The following is a 13,139-nucleotide window of genomic DNA, read 5'->3' on the forward strand; positions in this document are numbered from 1 at the left end:
GGCTCTCTGCTGGAACTGCTACTTCCGCGACCCGACCACGGATAAGCGGGAGAAGATGGATGGATGGATGCCTCGTCACCTTCTGTTTGAACAAGAGCCCCGTCTGCTCTGATTGGTTAGCTGGCTGGGCTCTGTTGTAGTGATTGGTTAACCGCTCAGGGATGTTCCACCCCTTGGCCTATCAGGTAGAATGTGTTGAAGTGATTGCCAATAGAGTGGCGAAGTCACGCCCATCTACTTCCGGTCAATGGGACCTTATTTCGGAAAAATAATGTATTGAAGTCAATGGAGAGAGAAAACGTATCTTTCGATCACGTTTAAATTGTGCCACGAATTACACATATGATGTTTGTCAATCTTAAATAATGTCCATGTCAAAAAAGTCACTGTCGTAAAACTGTTGAAATATAAGACCGAAAAATACGCAAATAGAAAGACTACAAATCCCAGAGTCGCGTAAGTGATGTCATAACTGATGCCACAATTGTTTTTCTCCGCTAAATATAAGAGATAGATAAGATAACTTTAACAAGATGCCTGTGTGCTTAGTTCCAGGTTGTTATCATACCAGCAATGGGTCTTGCTCATTCTTTCGCTTCCCGTCTGATGAAAGGGCCAGGAGTGGCTGGCTGGATCAAGTTAGCTACCTAGCTAGTAGCAAGCACGTTAGTTAGCATTACAGTCTTAGCCTTGTCATTTGTATTAGCCTTAACATCAAGTAACATCAAGTAACCCAAAATGTTAAACAGTAAGAGTAGTAGTCATATTTCATGAACCCTTTGAAGAGTACTGTCACACCGGTGTGATCATTCTATAATACACAATTTAATCCCGGGGGAGTAACGCTAACGCTACATTAGCCCCGGCGATCTGTTCTACTTCATGCTATCTGCACAAATGGTTGACATTAAGCATTAAAAAGATCAGGCAGTTCAGAGAGAATCAAAGGAAGGAAGGCAGGCAGGCAGCTTTGCATGACATTCTTCTGGATGTGTTTCATTGTGGTGATAGTGAGGGTAGTCAATCGTTTTTGACAAGACAGTAGTGACGGCCATCTTGGTGACGTGTGTTGTTCTGCGAGACCAGAGATGTAGTTCATTTAGCGTTTCACACAAATAAATGTGTTACTTCACAGTTTTACGACACTTTTATTTTTTTGCCTTGCAAAACTATCTTTTAAATTGACAAACATCAAATGTGTAATTCGTGACACAATTCAAATGGGATCTAAAGATAATCTTTCTCTCTCCATTGACTTCAATACATCATTTTTTCTAAAAAAGGTCCCATTGAGGTCCACTGGAAGGGGAGAGACTTCACCACTCTATAGGCGCTTTCACACCAGTGTACTTTTCCCCGTACTTTTCTGGTGGGTTAACTGGTGTTATTATGTTACACAAATAAAGGACTACAATGGAGGTGTGTGAGAGAAACTTCCTCTGGAGGGAACACAGATATTTTAGAAAGAACATTTACATGCACAAAACACTTTATTAAATACTACAGGAAAGGAGAAACCCCAGTATAATAGGGTCTCTTTAATATCAATATGTGTGTCACATGTAGCAGTGCACTGTGGCCTGTGACCTTTCATAACCCCTGGTCAGAGGTCACATATGTTTTACATCAGACATTTTGACCTGAAATAAAAGCACAAGTTATCTTTTTATATTGATGAACGGAGCTGTGTCAAAGGTGTCCCAGTGAGCATGGATGCACAATACCAGAACCCTATAAGGAAAAAAAAGTAGTTAATTATTATTTTCTTAAAACATGTCAAAAGTCAAAAAGCAGTGGAGCTGTTCAGTGGTCCCAGTTGCAGACTGCAACATCCTCTCGCAAAGAGGTGAGTTTCTCTGAATGCACATGCTGCTGACAGCTAGGGCTGCAACAAACGACTAATTTGATAATCGATTAATCTATCGATTACTGAAACGACTAATCGATTATTCGGACTATTACTTGCGCAATTTCTCAAACGCTCTTATTTAGCCATCAACTTTTAAATGTAGGTTTGAGGTTGTTTTAGGCATGTGGAAACTAACAATGAAGACAAAATAGACAAATACTTGATTCAAAAATACATATTTATTAAACTTTCTGCTGATATAAAAGATAAATAAAAAATCTGTCCTTCAACATTTTTAAACCAAGGACAGCAGCAATATAAAATAAAAACTACAGCAGTTTCCCTTAATCAAATAAAAAAAACTATTTCAACTTAAAAGGGATAAACACTCTCTTGCATCTAGGCTAGATTATTCTTGGTTGAAATGGAGGAAAGTCAGCATCTCCACATGATCTCCGGAGAGGCTTGCTCTCTTCTGAGAGCAGATATTCCCCGCCACAGAGAAGATTCGCTCAGACGGGGTTGATGTTGCAGGAATGCAAAGGAAAGATCTTGCAAGCTTTGACAATACAGGGAAACGCCCCTTATTTTCCCTCCACCATCTCAGAGGGTCATCTTTTTTGTGAATGGCTGGCTCTGCGAAGTACATCTGAACTTCGCTCCTTGCCATTTGGAACTTTTGGTCCTCGTGAGATTCATCCTCTTCTTCACTCAGACTGTCTGTGTCAGACTGAAGGAGGTTATCCAGTGCTGATTTGTCCCCTCTGCCTGGAACACTGACCCTCTGCTGTTGAACTCGCTCACAGCCTTGTATCTCAGACCCCCTTACCTCTTTGATTGCAAGGACTTCAATTGTCCCTTGCACCCGTGTGCCATCTTCAGCTCCCATAAACTTCAGCTTTCTGAATCTTGGGTCAAGGGAAGCTGAAAGAACAATCGGGTTTTCTTTCTCTGCTGAGATGGTGTTCAGACACCCCCATCTTTCGTTTATCCCTTTTTCTGCACTTGCCAAAAATGCTTTTGCTGCGCCCGTCTCAAAATGGGTTTGCTGTGTGGACCGTTGCAGCCCTTTGACCAGCTGTGGAAGACATGAAGCGGTTGCATACTCCTGTCCACTTAGGTAAACGGTAGCACATTGAAAAGGCTGCAACCCTTGTGTCAGCTCTTCAAGCAGCACCCATTGATCTGGCTTCAAGTCAAAGTACTGTTTGCCCCTTGGAGTTACCTCAGGATCGGATAGAGTTGCAGTAACTGGCCAGCGCTGTTCCAGGAGTCTCTCTACCATGTAGTATGTACTGTTCCATCTTGTACTGACATCCTGGATCAGTTTATGCTGTGGTGTGTTCATTTGCTGCTGTTTCACCTTCAGTTTTGTATTTGCCAGCTCGCTTCTCCTGAAGTGTTCAACCAAGTGTCTTGCAGCCCTTACAGCTCTGCTGATGCTGGGCTCTTTGAGGGCATTGTTAACTATGAGCTGGAGTGTGTGCCCACTGCAGCGCACAGAGGCCCAGCCGTGTTTTTCCTCCAGCATTCGCATTGCTGCCACAATATTGGACCCATTGTCGTGAACTACTGCTTTTATTTTGGTAGGCAAGATGTCATATTTAGCTATCAGCTCCTCCAGCCATGTCATGATGTTCACACCAGAATGCCTCTCCTCAAGAGGCATGGTGGCAAGATTCAATGTCTTAATTTCCCAATCTTCACTGATGAAATGGCAGGACACGCCAAGGTATGCCTCTGTTGCACGACTAGTCCAGACATCAGCTGTCAGTGTGAGGGCGCTTTTGACTTCCTTAATGGTCTCCTTTACCTTAAAAGACATCAGATGTGATCTTAGTTAAAAAATGTAAGCGCATACAGTGTATACAGTTAAGATGTTTGGGACACTTTATACTTTAATTTAAATACAATTATGTATCAGTGATTTTATTTCTTATTCATGAAGTCTACTTTTCAATTAATAAATACAAATTATATTCTATGGGTCTATGCGTGCCTGTGGGAGTGAGAAAGTGAGTGAATGTGAGTGAGTGATAAACACTTGTTGTACCTTCAGAAAGGTTGTTTAATATTTCTGTGTGTGTGTGAGTTAAACACTTGTACCTACCTTCAGTAAGATGGCTTCATATTTCTTTTCCATCAGGTGAGTAAAGTGGGTTCTGGATGGAAGGATGTATTCAGGGTTAAACTGCCTGATCATTTCACGAAACCCTTCACCATCAACCATCGACATTGGTCTCATATCCTTGACCAGCATGGTCAGGATTGAGTTTGTTAGCGCAGTGGCTTGTTGGAGAGGTACAGGCCTTTTCCTTTGAAGATACTGATCCATGGCAGTGGGACTGGCACAGCTCCTCTTTGGCCTGCATTTGATATAAAAATACATATTTTATTGTCAGGCAAAAGAGTAACATTAGTTTCTAAAAACATTCATATGCAATCAATTACATTTGATTTCACATTAAATGAAGTTGAGCTTTGTTATGCCTATCACTTTAATTTGTAAAAGTCAAATCACGAGATAAAACAAATCCGGAGATCGTTCGAGTAAGTTAAATCAAAAGCATCCTGGAGATCATTCTCATATGATTAAAGTGTGTCTTTTGCAGGCCACTGTAGCTAGTGCGCCAGCGCCACCCGGTGACGTAACAAGTAACAACAACTTCTACACATCCCATTTGGACACAAACACATTAAATGTTTTCCCAATTATCCGGTGTTCTCTTGTGCACTCGATCAATTACATCTGCAGCTCTATACTGATTGCAATATTAAAAATATATATATATATATTTTAAAAATATTTATCCCCCGCTGCCTCCTGCCGGTCATCTCTCCTAACAGCGCTCTTATTATTGTGAGACTGCCGGGGCAGACGCAACATCTTGCAAGAAACAGCATCTCAGGGCTTCTAAATATTTAACAACCTATTAATGATGCATACCACTTAACGGGAAGAAACTCAGCTATTGTAAGACGTGCTAATGTAGCGTTAGCTCGGTGCTAATTCAGCACATAACTGGCAAAAGCGATCTTTTCTACTTCAAACTCACTGAACTAGCAGCCAGGAAAGAGCAAGAAAACAACTTCCGTTTACAGAGCCATATATATAAATACGTCTTACCTGCTGTTTTGTGATCAAAACTAAAGTTGTGTTCAAGGACATGCAATTTAAACATTGGCTAGCTACTGCTAGCTAGCTAGGTTAGTTGACTTACCGAGTGGAGTCATCTTCCAGAACTCCGACATGCTTTCTTTTGAGATGTTCCATCATTGATGAAGTGCTCCCATGCCAGGCTAGATCGCCTTTGCAAATGTTGCACTTAACAACCTTTTTCACATTGTCAAGTATGAAATGATCCCACACTTTTGAGGTTTTCGTTTTAGGTGTTGCCATTACGCTTCTTGTTCTCTTTGGGTTTTTTAGCGGGCCATTAGCTTATCAAACTCCAGTATATTAATATCTACATGTAAGCGCGTAAAACACCGGTGATGACGTTAGCGCGTAAAAAAAACGTGATGACGTCAGCGCGTAAAACACACGTGATGACGTCACCAACGAATCGACGACCGATTTTAATCGATTAAGTCGATTAGTTGTTGCACCCCTACTGACAGCACACGTGACCGGACACTGAATAGCCACTGTACTGATAGGCATCAGGTGATGATTTGTAAATGATTAGTTGGAGCATAGAGCAAAGCATGCCGTCACAGCCTTAACACAATGCCACTGACCCTTTTCTCCCTCACAAACACCATGGTGTAGCCCCATGTTGGCATCCAGGCTGGAGGAATCTGCTTACGGTCTACCCAACATCAGGCAAGCCAACCAGAATGTCTGGAATTTGTCTTGCAGATAGAGAAAGCATGCCCGCTCCTCTGAGAGACCCTTGTAATGCATTGTGGAAGATAATATCTTAAGAGCTCCGGGGCCTCATTTATAAACGGTATACGTACAAAAGACGGCGTACGCCAGTTTCTACGCACTGTTGGCGATTTATAAAAACCTAACTTGACGGGAAAATGTGCGGTCCTCCACGCAAACTCTGACCCATGCGTACGCACTAAGCACAAAAATGTGAGAGACGACAAACTGCGACACCGTTGGCAGAAGGAAGAATGGAGATAAATATGTGGAAATAATACCATAAATAAAATGTATCATGTATGAAGAATTCATTTTCACAAATTGATTAAAGCCAATCTTTAAATGATTTAGCAAACGACTCCTCAGTGCACACAAAAACATAACTTGGAGAAATAAATAAATACGGAAATGTTATTGATCACCCCTCGATTATGTTCTCTTAAGAAATGCATTCTCATAAATGATGCGGTAAACAGAAGGACATAATTAATTTAAACTGACGCCTTTTGCATTTCTATAGGTTGTATAGATACGAGCATGGTTTTACGATCATGTTGTATGCCGTTCGCCAATAGCCTACTTGATAAGTCGCTCGTAAAACACAGGAAGTATGGAAACTAAGAACACAATATGTGGTCAATTGTACATAACGAAACACATTAGCTGTATTTCTTTTAACTGGTGGATTATGGATATATAGTTGCTGATCGACAGCTGGGACACAATCCACCAAATACAAAAAAATAATTCAGATCCAGTCGTCATGACTCCACTCCGGAGGGATTTCCCGATAATTTCTTACAGTTTCTCATCAAGAGGCGCGTTAACACCGGAGTACTTTTCCCCGTACTTTTCCCGCTTGGTTCCGTTAGTACTCCTTAGCCGCGTTCAAGATCCTCAGCTATGGTTTAAGCTTGCTGATTGGATGTTTTAGCCGCAATGCATCCTGGGATTTGGTGTTTATATGATATGAGATCGGAAAACATTTTAAAATAATACTTAATTCCGAGTGTTATTGCTTTTCTCTTTGAAAGTCATCACATAACGGCATTGTAATACACGGTTCGGCTGTATTACATACAGATCTGCCGTAGTTCTTTATTTATAGAGCCCTGATGAGAAGACCTTTCGAAAAACTGGAAGAAATGCCGCCGAAACGGAATACTTGACGAGGAATGGATCATAAATATATCAACAATTAAACAACATCTTGAATTTCTCTTCACACAATACGTCTCCTCGCAGTATCAACACTAATTCGGCTGACTTTTACATTTGATCTAATTCATAGATAGGTTATATTATTTACACCATAACGTTGCACAGCTGATATAAAAGGACTTGTAGTTTTTAAAGATATTACTGATTTTCTTTGAATATAAGAATGTAAATACTGAGTCTGAAATAGTATAGCAATATGCTGTAAAATTATGTGAAAGCATGAATAAAACTACACATCTTCAGATGTTGTACATACATAAGTGTCTTATACTAATAATACAAAGTTATTATGGCTGTACCTTGTGTGCACCGCCTAGTGGTTAAAGCACGTTATTGAATTATTGTTTTTATGTGTTATATTTGATTAAAAAAATATTAAGAGTACATACTTTCATAGGGGGAAAGTAGAAGGTCTGTGATAGAAATATAGAATATAAAAAATCAAGAAGATACTATAAGTGATCTCTACAATAAAACAGTTTAGTGCAGGATGTACAAAGATATTAATAGGAGGAGGTGCAAAACAGAAAAACGAATTAACCTTTATTTAAACATTAAATAATACTTTAGATTAAGGTCTTCTTTTAAATAAGAAAATAACTTTGGGGGTATCTACAGATAAATATTAAGCCTGACAAAGTACTTAACGTCTAATATATTGCTTTCCTGCAATGTTAACTAGGTTGAAGCACTTATTTTAACTGATATTATACACATTAATTATACTCTTATGTATGTAGATAGTATAAGAAATGTGCAGAATATGACAGTTTAATGGTGGAGGTACCATGGTGGTACACACATATTGATAGATGTCTTGTAAAGCGCTGTTGAGGAACCTGTGACCCAACATTTTCATTCATTGCATACACCGTAGTTGTATATGATATGTCAATAAACCTTTGAAAATCTTGAAAGGGATGTGCAAAATAGCCATAATATACATTCTTTAATTAACTATTAGTAGAGAATAATGAGTAATGAATATACTTTATTACTCGTTTCCATTCATGTCAATTGCAGATTAAGTGTAGTCTTCTCAAGCACCAACTATAAAATATCTCCTGATTGTTGGCACTTGACAATCACCTTCCCTGAATTGTACTCAGGTGTAACTAAAGTCTGCTTTAAGGGTTGTTTATATTTCACATCATTAATCAGAATCTGCAAAGTAACTCAAATAAGTGTAGTGGAGTAAAAATACCAGGTTAACCTCTGAATTGTAGTGGAGTAGAATTACAAAGTAACAATGAGCTGTCATGTGGGTATATATTAATGCTGCGCATTATGGACACAAGCGATTTTCACCCATTTATTAATTATATGTTTTACATTTGATAACACCAATGTGTTTAATATTGGCAACTTCTAATTGTGGGAAAAATGAAAACGTTCAGTAGAGACGTCCCATAGAACATTTTGCGAAACACAATAGCCAGCATGTGTAGTTCTGGGGGGGGCGTTCGATTCCAGTTTTGGATAGTCTGGCGTGGTTTCGTTCCATTTCAAACAGCTGTTTGACGCTCGGCGTAACCTTGGCACACTGCCACTCCAACATCCAATCCCAGAGCTTGAAGATTAATCACGGGGATTAGTCCTAAACGATAGCTGGGGATTATGGGTGGTGTAGTGTCTTCGGCCATCCTAAACTCCTAGAGGCCTATAGCTGTGTCCCAATTCATCGGCCGCATCCTCCTGAGGATGCATTCGGAGTCCGCATACGCCACTTCCGCCAAACGAAGGCTGTCCCAATTTAAAAAAAAGACAAGACTCCTCCGAATGCGGCCCGCAAATGCAGCCTTCTTTCCCCAGATTTAGAGGATACATCTGATGTACACTCCGCGGTGTACCATATCCCAGGATGCAACGGGTGACGGTGACGAATGAGTTTTTAAAAAAAAATAAGGCTTTTAACGTCCCATCAACGGCTACAACGGTTTCAGCTGGATTCGTTTTTAAATGTACTCACCCAAATAGTAAACGACATGAAAGAAAAGTAAACCTATTTAATTTGTGTATTTAAATATACGGGCAATTGGAGATGTCTTCTTTATATTACATACATAAAATAATATGAAGTGAAAATATTTCTAAACCCTGTTTTGTTTTCATATTGTTGGGATTCATTATAAAGCTAATTTATTTATTTAACTGCTTTTGTTATACAAATCTTACTGCAACAATTTTGTTTTGATAGGGAGCAAGGAGCAGACTGCGCAATTTATCCAGATGCGCGGGGAGAATGAAGCCCTCTTCACGGGGGCCTGTTGCGACCTCGGGAAAATAATTTAAACATAACACCAAAATAAGTACAGCTAGATCTGACTCCATATTGAACAGTTTTGAAAACAGTTTGAAAACCGTTTGAAAATATTTTGCCTAGTGTCAGAAATGATTACCGGCACTTGTGACTGCAGCTGGTTGCTAGGTGACGGGGGCGGCAAAATGTAGGGGTAACTGCCGGTGACGTACAAGGACATGCTCCGTAGACCGTCTCATTTCGCTGGGTCCTCCGCGGACCCAGCGAAATTGGGACGCAGCTGAATTGGGACACAGCTTATGTCTGTTTCCGGTTATTTTTATTTTGAAATTCAGTTCCTGACGGACGCCAAAAAAGCCTGAGATTATGGAATCAAACCAATAAATAAAAACAAGGATAATTGTGCGTTATTGGTGAGTAAATAACAGTGTGTTATTTTGAAAAGAATAACAAATTAGATGGAAAAAAAGATTTAAAAATACAGATTTCAGTATTCTGAGGCTCTGAGCCAACTCTGAAGGCAACAAAAGTCCAAAATTATACGATTTAAAATAAAAGCAATAATTGTGGCTTGATATTGAGTAAGAACATGTTTTTATGAACCACACAGCTTCCGGTCTTCCACGACCCGACCGGAGAAAAAGACGTGCTGCAGGCACGAAACACATTACCCGTAGAAATACATTGCTCCATATTTTATGGAGCTAATTTCCTGCCATAACTCCACAAACAAACTAAACAGGTTTTACAAATGCCTCATGATTCACTAACAAACACAATGTGGTTTGCAAATACAAAACACCATCTACAAACTAATGCATTTAGTTTTGCAAAGAAAACACGTATCTATCAAACAAACTAATAAATCATGTTTCAGAGACAAATTCAGCATAGGTTTTACAAGTACACACTTTTTTTACAACTACAAAACCTTTTTTTTTTACTTTTTTACCATAAGTTCTGAATAAAACTGATACTGTTGGACTCGGTACTAGTTGACTGCTACCAGAAATAAAAGGAAGTACTTTACTGTGTACTTTGTGAGTAATCCTCTGTCAGAGTCCCCTCCATAGTACATAATGCATGTTTTCTGCTATCTTTAATGAGTGATAAAAAGACAATGTTACCATAAGTTTTGAATGATATTGAGACTGCTGGACTCAGTATTCTTACACCTACTATCACAATACATTGAAGTACTTCTAGTGTGTGTGTTTTTTTTTTTTAATCCTCTGTCAAAGTCCCCCTCCTGAGAACCTAATCAAGCCACAAATATTTGTTGCCATTAGTTCTTCGTGAGATTGACACTGTTGGACTCAGTACTAGTCCCACAAGTACTATGAAGTACTTTTACTGTGTACTTTTTCAGTAATCCTCTGTCAATGTCCCCTCCTGAGTACAATAATGCATGTTTCTTTGCTATTTTGAATAAGCGTTAAAACACCTTTCTTGTTATGAGACTGATATTGTTGGACAGAGTACTTTAAGAGGATGGTAGACATGATATCAGCAATACTTCCAGTCAGTACTCCAGCAGCAGCATTTTCCCCCCTTGGAAAGTCTTTAGAGTCTGGCCTGGAAAGCTGGTCACAAATATCCTTCAGCAAAGTGACAAACCCTTGTGACTCTTGTTGGCCTCTTATGGGGCTGCTCTCTTTTAAATATGATTATTTCTCTGCCCCTAGTTCATTCCTCTCAGATCCTTCCTTCAGTCCCAGTCACTGCATGTCTCTCAAGCTTCAAAAAATGTGTCAAATTCAACAAAATGTTTTTGGAAAGGTCAGAGCTAAATTATGGATTGTTTGATTTTGTAATTACAAGATGAGAGAAAATAAATCCACATCCTATTAAACTTATTTTATTTACTTTTCCATGTTGTACATATACTTACTTGTATTAAAAAATGTTTCGTCAATATACGTTTTTCTGCCTAAAATAGTTAAAATTGAACGTAAACTATAAACACCACATCCATGTCAATTAACCCACTTTTGCCCGCTATTTAAATTGACTTTGGTTGAAGTTAATAACAATATTGATATTATATAGATATATAGCATATAATTGATGCAGTCTTTCTGAACACTTTTAAAATACTACAAATGAAGAATATTTGTAATGTTCTGCACAGATAGTGCCTTAACTTGAATTTGAAAACACGTGGCAACTTTATTAATACAGCAGATGAAAAGATTTGTGGAAAGATCTTCATGGGCTTCAATGGCTCTCTAGATAAAGGGCGTTTTAGGGTTGCTTCTTAACCTCACATAGTGGTTTGTTTAAATAACTATTGACATTTTAATAAATATTGCAAAAAAAGGCTCCAAAAAAGGCATATAACCTGGCCGGCTTAACCAGTCTGTATTTCTTCAAGCACCACAAGATTCATATAAAGTACAATTCTGGGCCATTGATTGTGTTATTTCTCCAAACACATACAGTAAAAATGCCTGTTATGAAGCCTTAAAATGGTGCAGGAAAAATACTTTACATTGGGTTATACTTAAAGACAGGACTATTAAGTTAAGAGAAGAGCAAAAAGGAAAGAAAACTGTTATAATGAGTGATGTAACATTAATGACAGACATAATATGAGGTTGTCACTCAGACTTTAGAGGGGTCATTTTGTGATGATGGGGCATCACCCTTACAGCATCAGGACAATATCATATGGTGAAGGATATTTGTGACCAGCTATCCAGGCCAGACTCTAAAGACTTTCCAAGGTGTAAAAATGCTGCTGCCGGAGTACTGACTGGAGGTATTGCTGATATCATGTCCACCATCTTCTTAAAATACTCCGTCCAACAATATCAGTCTCAGGAAGAAAAGTTTTTTAACGCAAGAAAAACATGCATTCTTGTAGTCGGGAGGGGACATTGACAGAGGATTACTAGAAGAGTACACAGTAAGTACTTCATAGTACTTGTGGGGGTAGTTTCAGTAGTACTGAGTCCAGCAGGATCAATCTCACGAAGAACTAATGGCAACAAAAAAGAATTCCCTCATCAAACTTAGCAGAAGTGGCTTGATTTTGTTCTCAGCAGGGGACTTTGACAGAGTATTTCTCAAAAGATACACAGTAAAAGTACTTCAATGTATTGTAAGTAGTAGGCTAACTAATACAAAGTCAAACAGTATCAATTTCATTAAGAACTAATGGTAACATTTTATTTTTATCATTCATCAAAGATAGCAGAAAATATGCATTATGTACTATGGAGGGGACTCTGACAGAGGATTACTTACAAAGTACACAGTAAAGTACTTCATTTTATTTCTGGTGGCAGTCAACTAGTACCGAGTCCAACAGTGTCAGTTTTATTAAGAACTTGTGGTAAAAAATATTTGTATCACTCATTGAATATAGCAGGAAAGAAAATGAAGAGTGCAGAATCGCTGTATGGTTTAAATCTCCTTAGTTACAATGTTGTCCATTTTAGACAAAGGCTTATTATATTTACAGCCCTAATAACATTCATTTTCTGGGCTCAATATGTGTCTTTGCTGTTTTCGTTGTGATCGCTAAATTCACCTTGTTTATAATATTATCACTATAACACTGACCTGGATCCCTAGAAACACCGCTGTCATCAGGTTGGCAAGGGCTGTTCCATGCTCTGCTCAACCTCCCGGCGGGAGGCTCCCACCTTCCCCAATGGACTCAGTAGCGCCCCCTGCTGCCGTGGAGCATGTGCCAGCCACGGCGGAATATTAATGCCAAAAGTCACTTGACTTTTGGCAGTAATATTCCGCCGTGAGAAGAAAAAGTTTTGTAGTTGTAAAAACAAGTTTTGTACTTGTAAAGAAAAGTGTTGTAGTTGTAAAAAAAAGTGTGTACTTGTAAAACCTATGCTGAATTTGTCTCTGAAACATGATTTATTAGAAAAATACATTTTTTCTTTGCAAAACTAAATGCATTAGCTTGTAGATGG

The 13,139-nt window shown here is 38.9% G+C and overlaps 1 protein-coding gene across 1 annotated transcript; it reads right to left on the bottom strand.

Moving 5' to 3' along the window:
• Positions 1–270: 270 nt before the first annotated feature.
• On the bottom strand, positions 271–7,058 carry LOC307039044 (zinc finger BED domain-containing protein 4-like). The gene is made up of 2 exons (XM_079680809.1): positions 3,960–7,058; positions 271–3,662 (listed from the first exon to the last, which is right to left on the bottom strand). Exons 1-2 carry the CDS (start codon positions 4,236–4,238, stop codon positions 2,259–2,261), a joined length of 1,683 nt encoding a protein of 560 aa, XP_079536935.1. The 5' UTR covers positions 4,239–7,058; the 3' UTR covers positions 271–2,258.
• Positions 7,059–13,139: the final 6,081 nt, after the last annotated feature.

The sequence above is a fragment of the Notothenia rossii genome, assembly GCF_949606895.1.
Source record: "Notothenia rossii genome assembly, chromosome: 5".
Classification (NCBI taxonomy): Eukaryota; Metazoa; Chordata; class Actinopteri; order Perciformes; family Nototheniidae; genus Notothenia; species Notothenia rossii.